The 16,103-nt window shown below is 37.6% G+C and overlaps 1 protein-coding gene across 2 annotated transcripts in view; it reads left to right on the forward strand.

Annotated features, from left to right (window-relative positions):
• Nucleotides 1-65: 65 nt before the first annotated feature.
• glrx3 (glutaredoxin 3) overlaps nucleotides 66-16,103 on the forward strand; it is an 81,737-nt gene continuing 65,699 nt past the window's right edge. The window contains exon 1 of one of the 2 annotated variants that reach the window (XM_039770234.1): nucleotides 66-127. In XM_039770234.1, the coding sequence (XP_039626168.1) occupies nucleotides 81-127 (47 nt within the window). In that variant the 5' untranslated portion in view covers nucleotides 66-80. Of the gene's footprint in view, nucleotides 128-319; nucleotides 421-16,103 lie in introns of those variants that run through there. The other variant, XM_039770226.1, reaches the window with a different exon arrangement.

Below are 16,103 nucleotides of genomic sequence, written 5' to 3' on the forward strand. Positions count from 1 at the left end.
GTCTTGCACCTACACAAGTTGATTCAACTAGCTAGGACCACTAGCCAGACGACCCCAGTAAAATCAAACAAGCTCTACGAATGACTCACCCCTGGGTCTCTCTGCCCTACGATTTTCTAAAGAGAAGGTATTATTTGATCAAGATGTCAACTTAAAAATGTAATTTAATATTCAAACAATGTTAAATATACATGATTTTTAATTGTAAATGAAAACACGATAAAAACTGTAATGTGATCCACATGTTCTTAAAGTTTGTGACTTTCACGAAAAAAGCTCATTGCACACTCCTTTTCCCAATGCACGCTGGGATCGTATGATTTTTTTTCTTCGATTACTCAGGTCTGTTCCCAGCATGGCGAACTTGGTGGAAGCGAAATCTATTCAGCAATTTTTAGAACTACAACAGGCGGCCGGCAAGTATGTTTTGTATTGAAAGAAAAAAAATGTATAATAGCTATTGGAAATGTTATTTGAGAAATATAAGTCATGCATTTGTAGTATATATGACGAATAGCCATCCAGTTCTAAACCGCATTGAAATTAAAATGTGTACAGGTTAACAGGAAACAAAAATAATAAATTCACTTTAAAAATGTAGTGTATTTATTTTACATTTTGACAGTACAGTTGACTGCAATATATGCATGTTTTCTGTTTACCGTACTGGTCTAAAAGTGATATATTTGGCTAGTAAAGATAGTTTTTTTTCGTTTTGTTTTCATATGCGATTTGTTGCATTTTCAAGTTCGTTTTAGTGCAATAACTACTTATTAATTATAGGTTAGAGCTTTAATCATTAGGGTTTTGTTTTCGGAATCATGAATTAAATACAGAGTAGTTCACCTAGAATACATTTATGTCGGCATTTCAATAACTAAAATTCAATGGCGTTGGCACAGTGTGTTGTTGCCGTACAATTCCTGTGATCTGAGCTGGATTTTCCAGTCGCCGTCAGTGTGGCGAGTAGTGTTTTTCATGGTTTCAGAGCAAGATTATTTGGTTGATTAATTCATAATTTTAAATTGCCCCGACTCGGCGATTGGTTGGCGCTCACGGCTGCTGTCATAAGGTTCTTCGTGACGCAGGAATTAAAAATGGAACGACTAAATAAAAACAAGACGAACACTAAGAAAATGTACATATCGTTCACAGCTGTCAATAGGTCAGAATCGTCTAGACCCATCGTTGCTTCTACTTGGCAGCTATTCCATTTTGTTATTTGTTTTTTTCTTTTTTTAATGGATGCTTAAATGATATGAATGTTTACTCATTTTCAAGTTATATTTTGTAAACCTCTTTACGTTGCATTGTACGGTGGCAATTATGAACAATGCTAAAATCCACTTCAGTATCTCCCTCTTCAGGGTTTTAGGTTAAATCGATCAAAAAACCTACCTTAAATACAGTATTTATTTATGTGTTTATGTATTTTTTTTTTGAAAATCTTACTTTGTATGGATAAAATTCTGCCCCACTGCCTTAATGCAACGATTGCTTTATTGTGAAGAAGCTGCTTTTTTGTTTTTGTAATGAATTATTTCTGCGTTTTATGCAAACCATGGATTTAAGAGAGATTCTCTGGCTGGACTTTTTTTTTTTTTTTCCATTCACTTTCTTAATTACTAGCCATTTACTGGTGCGAACACAACATAGTCCTTTTGCGTTAATTTCCATTTTATACCCCAGCCTTATAGGAGCTGACATTCCAGTAGCAGCAGTACTTGTTTACCAATTAAGAAAGTGATTGGAGCAAAAACCTGCAGACACTTCGATTCTCCAGGATCTGAGCCTGACACCCCTGAATAAATGGTTCAGTAAACAGGCCAAATCTGGTTATGTGCTGACATACAAATGCTAGTTTATACTTTAGTGCTGTCAGTTACATGTGTTATGTTTTTAAAGCAAATATTTGTTATAAGTAGCTTGTTATAATCCATTACTGTATCCAATCCAGTTCTGTATTCGAGTTGTATTGAATTAGCAGGCTCTGTGAAATATACAGTTTTATGTACCAGGAAATTACAGTTGTTCATTAATTATATCAGCAGACGCAGGTAGCAATGTGTTATGGGCCATTCTGTATGCCTTGTATAATTATGTTGTAAAGCAATACCAGTTGTATGTACAATATGTGTATGTTCATGGGAAAATGTGGAAAAGTCAAGTACACTACAAACAAAAACCTATTCATAAGAACACCTTTAATGCCCACATTGATGTTAAAGTCACATAGCTTACTTAGTACACAGAACAAGCAACATGTAATTAATTGGATTACTACAGTGGGAAATTAATTTGTGTCAACAATCTCTAAAACTAGATGCGCAGATGATTTAGAATTATTTTAAACATTTTTCGCTGCTAATTTGTAAATACTTTTTAAATTACAGTAACACACAAGGATAAATTAAGTACTTGGTCCTTCTGTGAAAAGTCAGTGTTTATTTTTTTGTCATTAGTAAAAGTTAAATGGAGACTGTACCAAAATTTGTAGTTTTTGTTTAATAGAAGTGATGTGACCCAAATATATGAATCATTAATTATTAATGAAAACAGTATGTGAATGTCTGCTTGCACATTACATATCTCATGCAGGAACATATACAGTGTACATAGAAGTTGTCATTTTTAACCACATTGGAATATTTCCAGAGAAGTATGTATTATTAAAAAAAAAAAGCATTGTTGTCAAAAATAGAAGCTCAGTTGGTAACCATAATACCTCTTGTGGGAATCTTTATATGAACAAGGTATGAAATTCAAGTTTTTTTTCTCAGTATGTATAAAATACAAGGGGAGTCAATCTAAAGTTAGAAAATGGAACAAATCTTAACAAAACTGATAATGTCATTTCTCAATGTAATGTCAACCCTTCTTAATAGACTAGCACCACCTGCCTGGAAGTGCCTGGATTCCAGCAGAATAACAGGTATTTTCTTGTCCTCAATTTCTCTAATAAATCCCATTTTCTGACTTTACATTGACTCCCCCTCATAGTTGCATGCTTACTTAAGGATTTTTTTCTTTTGGATCTGTAATCATTTTTTGATAGCCTCCCGATAAGGAGGAAGGTAGTAGCAACAGTAGTCTTCATAATTGTACTAAACATTAATTGTTTTGCATATTTGTGTGTAAAAGGACATTTTGAACTTCTGAGTTTGTTCTCTTGATGGACACAAACGTTCTTCCAGACAAGTATTGCTTTAATAGTGCGAGCTCCCTGTGGGTACGTGACCCACGTTATTAATCTTTCTCTGCTACCTATTCTGCAAACACTTTAATGCACAGATTGTGGCGTTCAGTCTGTTTCTATCAATCCCAGAATAAATGTTTTAGCTTCTTATGAGCATCATAGGAACAGGCCAGCGTGTACCTACTAGAGATTTGTTTTGGCATTTATGAATCATTTTCTGATATTGAAACAATTTCTGGTCTAAATTACTGAATGGCAGTGAATGGTTTTGTTGTCTGAAAGCAAGATGCTTATTTAGCGAATTTTAAGGGTAACTGCATGAACCTTATTGTGTGTCTGCCTGCCTTTTTGGATGGAAGATCTAAGGTTTTGTATGCATTCTGTTTTATGTGCCACATCCAAAGGAGAGTCTTAACATTAGCAGTCATGCAGTACAGTGGGGACCCATTGACATGTGGGGGTCAGGATCCAAAGGTTAATTGGGCTTTAAAATGTTGTTCCCTGTCAACTATTTAAGTGTTAACTGCCAACTGTATTTTCATGTCAAATTCTCTAGTGTATTGTTTGAACACTTTTGTTATTGTGTGGGTCACTTTGAGTAAGGGTGATTGCTAAATTAGCAGTAAGACACACTTTTTATATAAAACGCTGGTAAATTGCTTAAAGAAATAATTTTATATTGTACATTTTATTTTGTACTTTTATATGGACTCTTCATATTTATTAACCTTAATTACATTTTGAAATGCTTATTAACACAATAGTTAGTATCTTACATATCCAGCATCCTAGTTATAATCCTGTACTTAGACACTGTTTGCGTGCAATTGGCACATTCTTCTTATGTCTGCATGGAGTTTTCAGTTGATACTCAGGTTTTCCTCTTCTAGTTGAAGTGTGAAATTGTGCAAGAATGGACTGTGTGATGGAATGCTGCAACATTTAGGGTTGCTGCCTGCTCTGTGCAAAATATAGCTAGGATATGCTCTGGCCCACCTCAATTATGAACTGGATTCATTTTGTTTCAGAAAATTGTGACGGTTAAATATTTACAGATGTGCTTATTTGACTGAATTAATCTTCTAAGTTATATTTGTTGTATCATAACAGTATTTAATGGAATTTATTTGTGAGAATAAATTTATTTCCAAATTAAAAAAAAGTTTTCAAGTTTATTAGTTTAATAAGAAATTGTGGAGAATTAAAAATAAAGGAAAAAAACAAAAATAAAAACTGAATTATACCTTGCTGACCTAAATTATATTTAGTTTTCATTCCCTCAGCTGCATGTCTGAAGTACTAAATTGCACCAGGTAAGGGAATACATAACATTCTAGAACTCCAAACTTAACAAAGTCGTTGCTACAGGGCAGAAGAGGTAAACAGTGCACCATGAGATTCTCAGTGGATACTCTGATTGTGTAGATGATGGATATAAAGGCTAACAAATTAAAATACTATATTGGTTTGAAAAGAGTAGTGAGAGACTGTTTAATACTTGTCATCATAGAAATACAGTAGGACTAAAACCACTCATCCCTGAATCAGCTAATTCATTGGTCCTTGTAATAAGTACATTAATTTATTCAACAAAAATAAGTTTGGCAATATGTCCTTTAGAATAAATAATCTCTGGCCAAAAATATATCATAGTTCTCCCAGGTTAATTCTACTGCTGCCTTAAATTATTATTTATAATATCATCAGTTAGTAATGGAACCTACAATCTGCAACCGTAGTAATTTTAAAAATTCAGCAGAAGCACTTTAACATGTTTAATTTCCAACCACAGAATGCGACACATTCTTGTGTCTAATCAAACTTCAGCTGTTCAGTTCTCTATACATAAAAGTTCATCCTGCTTTTAGTAAATTGTACAATGCGGGTAAAAAATATTGAGCTACACTGAAATGTCTAAATGGAGAAGATATGTGATTGGTTGAGAACTGTAAAAGAATAGAGTCCATGCTGACAATTCTGTCAGATTGTGTCCAGCAGGGAGTGTTTTCTCCATGGATGAAGCATTTTCAGCACTATGAATTGTAATGTGGAGTGACCAGTCTGTTTCCAGTGCTCAGCATCAAAATAAGCAAAGTAACATACAAATTAATCACAAAGCAAATAATTAGTGGCTTTAATACAAGCCAAGTGTAATCTTTCAGGCTCTGTCAGAAGTCCCATGGGAAAAAAAAATGACAGAAGTGAAGGCAGCAGTTAGGTGAGGTACTCTCTGTGCTCCAGCTGTTGTTCTTTTCTGATGCTGCTGGAGTGTGAATGTGTTTGTAGTGTTAAAAGTTACAGAGAGCAGCAATTCAAAAGTCCTAGTGTTAAGTAGGTAAGTAGTTGTGGCACTTAAGTGGTTGTGGGGTCTCAAATGCCAGGTTGTTATGACACCTTTTATAACTTTAAGATAACATTTTGGTACAATAAGCTAATACCTTCAAAACAAAGACTTTCTTAAAATATGTCATATGAGAACCCAACAAATGCTTTCTCACAGATGTACAGTATATATTTCTCTTCTGGTTCGTCCTGCTTCCTCTTCAAGCCCAGTTCTCTCCCCCCCAACATGCAGCCCACATGACATTTCTCGATTCCTTCCAATAGGAGTTTTTACACACCCTCACACCAACTGGCATGCCTCCCCATATCCTTCAACTGAAGGTGGGAGCCGTACTTACGCTCCTCCGAAATATTATGCCATCAAAAGGTCTTTGTAATGGAACAAGACTCATCGTTACCCGAATACATACAAATATTATTGAGTGCAAACTGATCGCTATCCAAAATTCTGAAACAATCTTCAATCCCAGAAGCTCTGTCCTTTCTTCCGACACCAATATCCCTTTTAAATTTAAACGCACACAATTCCCACTCAGACTCACCTTCTCCATGACTATCAACATGTCCCAAGGACAAATGTTTGCAAAGATTTGCGTTAATCTACAACAACCAGTTTTCAGCCACTGTCAGTTGTACGTGGCTTTTTCTAGGGTTATATCTTTCGACTCATTATCTGTCATCTCCAGCAAAACACCTATTCACAACTGAGTCTTTCAAGAAGTATTTCTTTCTTCTTGATTTCTGAATTCCTTTCTCACCGTTTTCTGTTCCTGTTCTTGCACCGCCGTATGCTACGGCAGGAGTCGGCTAGTAGTAATTATAGCAATAAGCAGAAATAAAAATATATAGATTTTTATACTGGGGATCCCCCCCAGTATAATAACAGATGGGAGCAATTTTGTAATCTTGATGGGATTTCAGCATAATGTTTGTAAAGGAAAATTTCATCCTGGACTGCTTCAATTATTTCACCATGTGCACATTCCATATTAGCTCTCTGACATTTTTCTCCTGAAAAATACTGCCTAAATACAGTACTAAAAGTAAAAATTCAAACATTATATCTGCACTGTTGAATTACTGAATTCAAATGTCATCCAGGATATTTAATTCATCCATTGTTTTAGAGCTCCTATTAAAACATCCTTCATTGTGCTGTTTTTCAAAGTAGCTTTGTGTATATAACTGAAGACGTTTTTTATTGCTTAGCTTGTGTACCACTTCAGAATTAGAACATTAACTGGACCTACAGTGTAATGGGTGGACTACAATACATTCACCACCAGTGTTTCCAACAGAATGTGATACATGCTTTTCACCACATTTTAGGGATTATACTAGTGAACATTAATTTGGCTTCAAAAACCAGACAAATGCAACAAATTTGGTGTTTGCATATCTGTATTTAGCAATTATTCTAAGAATGCCATTTTCCCTGCTCTGCTAACTGGCATAATTGCAGTGATTTGTGCACAAAATTAATTATATTTTGGTAATTACAAATGGAGCAGCTTATTTCATTGCCAGTGTGGCCATGTCATGCCACTTTGTCTGAAAATTGTACAATTTTACTTGTACCAGTTGTTGTTAGTAATACAAGTGTGCATAGTCTTATATGCTTAGCCATGCATGCAATATTTCACCTACAACCATGAACTATATAAACTGGTTAAAAAAAATGGATGCTAAACACGCATCTGTGGATGAGTTACATGTAATTGGAGAATGAATGCAAGGCTTTTGTTCATTTCAGGATCTGTTTTGGACACAGTATTAAAAAGTGAATCTTTATGCCATCATTTTCTTTTCTCTTACGACTTCATGACACTACATGTTTATCAATTTTAACTCACGTCTGTTTAGTTACATCATTGCATTCATAAAGCACGCATTAAGCTATTTCTGAACTAACTCTGTAATGGGATAAATATGGTAATAACGAAAGCTTGTGCTTGTGTTTTAGCTTTAAGTATGATTGCTGCAGCCAAGTACTGAAATTCCCTTGCCTTGAAGATAAACTAATTCCAGACATGATTTCTGCTGTTTCTCTTTTTGGTGTGTATACAATGCTGTATTATCCCCACCATGAGCCATTTTTTGCATAGGTTTTATTCACATTTTTCTTGCATATTACTTTGCCTTTAGGCATAATTTGTCCATGCTTGGTCACGCATGAGTGTAGTACTGAATTATAGTACGTACCGCACTAATGTGGTACTGCAGATAGACAGATACTATGATACTCTAAACAAGCAGTACAGTTATGTTTTTGGAATGCTGATATTGACTGGTACTGAAAGTACTGGTTCTTTTGATATCCCTGGCATTAAGTTTGGAATGCTTTAACTACTCTACAAGCTTTACATGTTAAGTTAAAGTGCATCAATGTTCCCTTTTGGTTGAGCATGTGAATGATTGCTTATACATTTTAGGAGCATTACTCACAGATTTTACATGGTTTCTCAGAAAAAGACCGACTTTCCAATACAATTCAACTGTGAAGATTAAATAAAGAAGACAGAAATAAACTGACAAGGTAAAAGTTTTAATAGATAACATTGGGCTGGGTGTGAATATAAATTCTTCTATGTTGGCGGTCCAGGATAGTCATGATAATGTTGCCAAATGCATGAAAATACTGGATAGTACATAAAATCAACAATCAAAACCGGCATGTTATATAAAATTAGAAAATCAGTGAATCAACTGACATATAAATGAAAAAAAAAATTAATGTATTAAATTTTCGAGTGAAAGTGAAACCGTTCATAAAACTGTGTTGTCTGGCCTTAACCTTAACCTTAACCTTCATGTGACAATTTATCTATTTTTGGGACTGTTCAATAGTTTTATATGGGAAAACAAGTTAAAGGTAAACCAGATGGTAATTGTTACCTCAGATGGTGCATCAGTCATGCAGGGCAAATGAAAAGGTATACAGTACACACCCAAAATTCACGGAGGTTGCGTTCCTAGAGCATCCATTTATTGTGAAAAACCATGACTTTTGGATGTGGTTAAAAAAATGCCTATTTTTATAGTTTAAACCCTAAATAGAGTATTTTAATGTTGTTGCAAGCTCATCTTAATACATTAATACATTGCCTAAAAAATAACCTTAATACATTACCTAAAAACAGAATGTAAAGGTAAACCAGTCTACTGCATAGTACTGTACTGCTATCTCTCCCGTGGTGCTAGAATGTAAAATACCGATGTTACCGCTATACATACTGTAATTCATGCAAGCGTGTTTTCTTTGGTATGCACTGTCATTTTCTTTGTTATAAGTAGAGTAAATACATAATAATTTCACTTAATTAAAATACAGTAAAATGTACGGGTACTCACCAATGATGAATAATATTGATGACTAGCAGAATACCCGCGCTTCGCAGAGGAGAAGTAGTGTGTTTAAAGAAGTTATGAAAAAGAAAAGGAAAAATTTTAAAAATAACGTAACATGATTGTTAATGTAATTGTTTTGTCATTGATATGAGTGTTGCTGGCATATAGATATAGATATAAATATATATATATATATATATATAGATATATCTATATAGATATAGATATATATCTAGATATATATATATATATATATATATATATCTCTCTCTCTCTCTCTCTCTCTCTCTCTCTCTCTCTCTCTCTCTCTCTATATATATATATATATATATATATATATATATATATATATATATATATATATATATATATATACACACCTGTATATGTGTGTTTGTACATATATTCACAGACACATATACTATGGTGTGCCAAACAGGCAAATACATTGATTTTATGAATATATAAAGTCGGCGTCAGAATATAAAGATATATTTAGAGCTAATTATTGGAACTCAAATTGGCTTGGTAAGCTCAGTGACCCCTGACCTACATACACAGGTGAATCCTATAATGGGAAAGAGTATTTAAGGGGGTCAGTTGTAAGTTTCCCTCCTCCTTTAATTTTCTCTGAAGAGTAGCAACATGGGGGTCACAAAACAACTCTCAAATGACCTGAAGACAAAGATTGTTCACCATCATGGTTTAGGGGAAGGATACAGAAAGCTGTCTGTTTCCACAGCTAGGAACATATTGAGGAAATGGAAGACCACAGGCTCAGTTCAAGTTAAGACTTGAAGTGGCAAACCAAGAAAGATTTCGGATAGACAGAAGCGACAAATGGTGAGAACAGTCAGAGTCAACCCACAGACCAGCACCAAAGACCTACAACATCATCTTGCAGCAGATGGAGTCACTGTGCATCGTTCAACCATTCGGCGCACTTTACACAAGGAGATGCTGTCTGCGAGAGTGATGCAGAGGAAGCCTTTTCTCCACCCACAGCACAAACAGAGCCGCTTGAGGTATGCTCGAGCACATTTGGACAAGCCAGCTTCATTTTGGAATAAGGTGCTGTGGACTGATGAAACTAAAATTGAGTTATTTGGGCATAACAAGGGTCATTATGCATGGAGGAAAAAGAACACAGCATTCCAAGAAAAACACCTGCTACCTACAGTAAAATATGGTGGTGGTTCCATCATGCTGTGGGGCTGTGTGTGGGACTGGGAATCTTGTCAAAGCTGAGGGACACATGGATTCCACTCAGTATCAGCAGATTCTGGAGACCAATGTCCAGGAACCGGTGACAAAGCTGAAGTTGCGCCAGGGCTGGATCTTTTAACAAGACAACGACCCGACACACTGCTCAAAATCCACTAAGGCATTCATGCAGAGGAACAAGTACAATGTTCTGGAATGGCCATCTCAGTCCCCAGACCTGAATATAATTGAAAATCTGTGGTGTGAGTTAAAGAGAGCTGTCCATGCTCGGAAGCCATCAAACCTGAATGAACTAGAGATGTTTTGTAAAGAGGAATGGTCCAAAATACCTTTAACCACATTCCAGACTCTCATTGGACCCTACAGGAAGCGTTTAGAGGCTGTAATTTCTGCAAAAAGCGAATCTACTAAATATTGATTTCATTTGTTTTTTTGTGGTGCCCAAATGTATGCACCTGCCTGATTTTGTTTGAACAATTATTGCACACTTTCTGTAAATCCAATTAACTTCATTTCACTTCTCAAATATCACTGTGTGTGTGTCTCCTATATGATATATTTAACTGACATTTTTTATCGTAACAACCAACGATTTATACAGGAAAATAATGACTATTAACAAGGTTGCCCACACTTTTGCATCCCAATGTACAGTGCATCCGGAAAGTATTCACAGCGCATCACTTTTTCCACATTTTGTTATGTTACAGCCTTATTCCAAAATGGATTAAATTCATTTTTTTCCTCAGAATTCTACACACAACACCTCATAATGACAACATGAAAAAAGTTTCCTTGAGATTTTTTGAAAATGTATTAAAAATAAACAAACTGAGAAAGCACATGTACGTAAGTATTCACAGCCTTTGCCATGAAGCTCAAAATTGAGCTCAGGTGCATCCTGTTTCCCCTGATCATCCTTGAGATGTTTCTGCAGCTTAACTGAAGTCCACCTGTGGTAAATTCAGTTGATTGGACATGATTTGGAAAGGCACACACCTGTCTAAATAAGGTCCCACAGTTGACAGTTCATGTCAGAGCACAAACCAAGCATGAAGTCAAAGGAATTGTCTGTAGACTTCCGAGACAGGATTGTGTCGAGGCACAAATCTGGGGAAGGTTACAGAAAAATTTCTGCTGCTTTGAAGGTCCCAATGAGCACAGTGGCCTCCATCATCCGTAAGGGGAAGAAGTTCGAAACCACCAGGACTCTTCCTAGAGCTGGCCAGCCATCTAAACTGAGCGATCGGGGGAGAAGGGCCTTAGTCAGTGAGGTGACCAAGAACCCAATGGTCACTCTGTCAGAGCTCCAGAGGTCCTCTGTAGAGAGAGGAGAACTTTCCAGAAGGACAACCATCTCTGCAGCAATCCACCAATCAGACCTGTATGGTAGAGTGGCCAGACGGAAGCCACTTCTTAGTAAACGGCACATGGCAGCCCACCTGGAGTTTGCCAAAAGGCACCTGCAGGACTCTCAGACCATGAGAAACAAAATTCTCTGGTCTGATGAGACAAAGATTGAACTCTTTGGTGTGAATGCCAGGCGTCACGTTTGGAGGAAACCAGGCACCGCTCATCACCAGGCCAATACCATCTCTACAGTGAAGCATGGTGGTGGCAGCAGCATGCTGTGGGGATATTTTTCAGCAGCAGGAACTGGGAGACTAGTCAGGATAAAGGGAAAGATGACTGCAGCAATGTACAGAGACATCCTGGATGAAAACCTGCTCCAGAGCGCTCTTGACCTCAGACTGGGGCGACAGTTCATCTTTCAGCAGGACAATGACCCTAAGCACACAGCCAAGATATCAAAGGAGTAGCTTCAGGACAACTCTGTGAATGTCCTTGAGTGGCCCAGCCAGAGCCCAGACTTGAATCTGATTGAACATCTCTGGAGAGATCTTGAAATGGCTGTGCACCAACGCTTCCCATCTAACCTGATGGAGCTTGAGAGGTGCTGCAAAGAGGAATGGGCGAAACTGGCCAAGCATAGGTGAGCCAAGCTTGTGGCATCATATTCCAGGCAAGACTTGAGGCTGTAATTGCTGCCAAAGGTGCATCGACAAAGTACTGAGCAAAGGCTGTGAATACTTGTGTACATGTGATTTGTCAGTTTTTTTTTATTTTTTAATAAATTTGCAAAAACAGTGTGTGTAGAATTCTGAGGAAAAAAATGAATGTAATCCATTTTGGAATAGATAGATACTTTATTAATCCCAAGGGGAAATTCACAAATAATAAGAATAAGGCTGTAACATAAAATGTAACCAAAACTCTCCGGATGCACTGTATATTCATGGCATTCGTAGTCTGAATCACGATCTGATTGTATGGGTGGTTACCTACCAGGTAACGCTTGTGGTTGGTCTGCAAGTTGGCAAACATCCGCCACGGTGCCCTCTTTCAGTTGCGAGAAGTAGATCATAGAACGGTTGAATAGTTTTACTGTCAAATAATGCAAAGAGTATGCAACATGTGTTTCGCCCTAATTCTGGGCTCATGCCATGAATGTAATTACCCCGATCTACATGCTGTCAAATAAACGAACCACACACCGAGCCCAGAACAACACGTGTCACGTACAGTCCCAGGGGAGTAAATACTAACATTATTCAAAGTTATTGTCTGTTTTTACATGCATTTTTATTACTTTTTAATTTAATTTTTTTTTTGTATCGGTATACTGCTGCTGGATTGTGTGAATTTCCCCTTGGGATTAATAAAGTATCTATCTATCCATCTATCTATCTATCTATCCTTTTGCACCACCACTCCAGGTGCTCCAGGTAGTTGACTGCCGAGTTCGGGCTGCACTTCCAGGAGTGGTGAATATACTGCCCATACGGGCTCAGCTGTCCCAGCTGCAGGACCCCCTGGTGGCGCCTGCAGGACCCAACAGGGCTGCACCCAACTCCAATTCCCATGGAGCTCTGCGCGAAATCAAGACACCGCTCCAACCCATAGGGGCGGCCATCTAACGTCCAGGGGGAGGAATTGCATAGTCCGTGGCTGCTCCCCCTGAACATATAACGAAGATGCGTTATAATATATAATTTAAATATACAGTGGTGTGAAAAACTATTTGCCCCCTTCCTGATTTCTTATTCTTTTGCATGTTTGTCACACAAAATGTTTCTGATCATCAAACACATTTAACCATTAGTCAAGTATAACACAAGTAAACACAAAATGCAGTTTTTAAATGATGGTCTATATTATTTAGGGAGAAAAAAAATCCAAACCTACATGGCCTTGTGTGAAAAAGTAATTGCCCCTTGTTAAAAATAACCTAACTGTGGTGTATCACACCTGAGTTCAAATTCCGTAGCCACCCCCAGGCCTGATTACTGCCACACCTGTTTCAATCAAGAAATCTTAAATAGGAGCTGCCTGACACAGAGAAGTTGACCAAAAGCACCTCAAAAGCTAGACATCATGCCAAGATCCAAAGAAATTCAGGAACAAATGAGAACAGAAGTAATTGAGATCTATCAGTCTGGTAAAGGTTATAAAGCCATTTCTAAAGCTTTGGGACTCCAGCGAACCACAGTGAGAGCCATTATCCACAAATGGGAAAAACATGGAACAGTGGTGAACCTTCCCAGGAGTGGCCGGCCGACCAAAATTACCCCAAGAGCGAGAGGCGACTCATCCGAGAGGTCACAAAAGACCCCAGGACAACGTCTAAAGAACTGCAGGCCTCACTTGCCTCAATTAAGGTCAGTGTTCACGACTCCACCATAAGAAAGAGACTGGGCAAAAACGGCCTGCATGGCAGATTTCCAAGACACAAACCACTGTTAAGCAAAAAGAACATTAGGGCTCGTCTCAATTTGCTAAGAAAAATCTCAATGATTGCCAAGACTTTTGGGAAAATACCTTGTGGACTGATGAGACAAAAGTTAAACTTTTTGGAAGGCAAATGTCCCATTATATCTGGCGTAAAAGGAACACAGCATTTCAGAAAAGAACATCATACCAACAGTAAAATATGGTGGTGGTAGTGTGATGGTCTGGGGTTGTTTTGCTGCTTCAGGACCTGGAAGGCTTGCTGTGATAGATGGAACCATGAATTCTACTGTCTACCAAAAATCCAGAAGGAGAATGTCCGCCATCTGTTCATCAACTCAAGCTGAAGCGATCTTGGGTGCTGCAACAGGACAATGACCCAAAACACACCAGCAAATCCACCTCTGAATGGCTGAAGAAAAACAAAATGAAGACTTTGGAGTGGCCTAGTCAAAGTCCTGACCTGAATCCAATTGAGATGCTATGGCATGACCTTAAAAAGGCGGTTCATGCTAGAAAACCCTCAAATAAAGCTGAATTACAACAATTCTGCAAAGATGAGTGGGCCAAAATTCCTCCAGAGCGCTGTAAAAGTAAAAAAGGTAAAGGTAAAAGTTATCGCAAACACTTGATTGCAGTTATTGCTGCTAAGGGTGGCCCAACCAGTTATTAGGTTCAGGGGCAATTACTTTTTCACACAGGGCCATGTAGGTTTGGATTTTTTCTCCCTAAATAATAAAACCATCATTTAAAAACTGCATTTTGTGTTTACTTGTGTTATATTTGACTAATGGTTAAATGTGTTTGATGATCAGAAACATTTTGTGTGACAAACATGCAAAAGAATAAGAAATCAGGAAGGGGCAAATAGTTTTTCACACCATTGTGTGTATATATATATATATATATATATATATAATAAAGGCAAAGCCCTCACTCACTCACTCACTCATCACTAATTCTCCAACTTCCCGTATAGGTAGAAGGCTGAAATTTGGCAGGCTCATTCCTTACAGCTTACTTACAAAAGTTGGGCAGGTTTCATTTCAAATTCTACGCCTAATGGTCATAACTGGAAGGTATTTTCTCCATTAACTGTAATGGAGTTGAGCTGGAAAGACGTGGGGGCGGAGTTTCGTGTGACATCATCACGCCTCCCACGTAATCACGTGAACTGACTGTCAACGCCTGCGTAGAAAACCAGGAAGATCTCCAAAAAGCGCTTAAGAAAACATGCATTATATAATTGAGAAGGCAGCGAAACAATAAGAAGTGAGCGAGTGACATATACTACCATATTCATGAGTGCTGCTACCTCGGAAAGAAAGCAAGGTGTAAACCTAAACTTTAAATTAAGTTCATAGACAGGCTACGCTGGCGTTTCACATGCCCACAGGTAATGCGGGATACAAGTTTAATGAGAGGACGCAGGATATAAACGAGAGTTTTGATCACTTTGTAACTAAGTTAAAATTGTAGGTGAAGGGGTGTGCTTATGCAAATTCCGACAGACTGTGTTTGTGAGGGATTGACGGTTAAGGCGGGTGGGGGAGTCACGTCATCATCTCCCCTCCCATTTACCTCATTTCGCTCTGAGCTGAGCTCCGCGGCTAACGCCGTCTTCCGAAGCAACTTCGTCACACTGCCACCAAATACTCACAGAAAAATCCACAAGTTAATACACACGCTGTCTCTAGAGTTTCTCCACACTGAATCCTCCAGGCACTACTTACAAAAGGTTACATTGACAATCGTGTTACATTATTTTTAAAATCTTTCCTTTTCTTAGCACAAGCACAGCTGAGAAGCTTCGATGCATGTGCTCCATAACACGTTAAAAAATAATGCATTTAATCACACTTTGCATTACAAGCAAAGGGGAACTTCTGTCAATGCATGATTTCCTGGTACACCGATTACATTGATCAACGCATCCCGATTCATTTTACCCTTGCACCACCTTAGTTTGAGAAGAAGTATGAAAAAGTATGAGGTTAACACAGAAAAACAGATCACCAATTCAAGCTTTATGAATAATCGATTCGCCATCAATAATTGTTTTGGTAAAGCCATCCTCCTTCCATTTTATAATTTTTCCGCCACTAGCCATGATTAAATGAAGAGCGAAGCGAAGGTGACTTATTTAGGCAGGAATATATATGACAGCAACACTCATGACAATGTCAATCATGTTACGTTATTA

The sequence above is a fragment of the Polypterus senegalus genome, chromosome 1 (genome assembly GCF_016835505.1).
Source record: "Polypterus senegalus isolate Bchr_013 chromosome 1, ASM1683550v1, whole genome shotgun sequence".
NCBI classification, from domain to species: Eukaryota; Metazoa; Chordata; class Cladistia; order Polypteriformes; family Polypteridae; genus Polypterus; species Polypterus senegalus.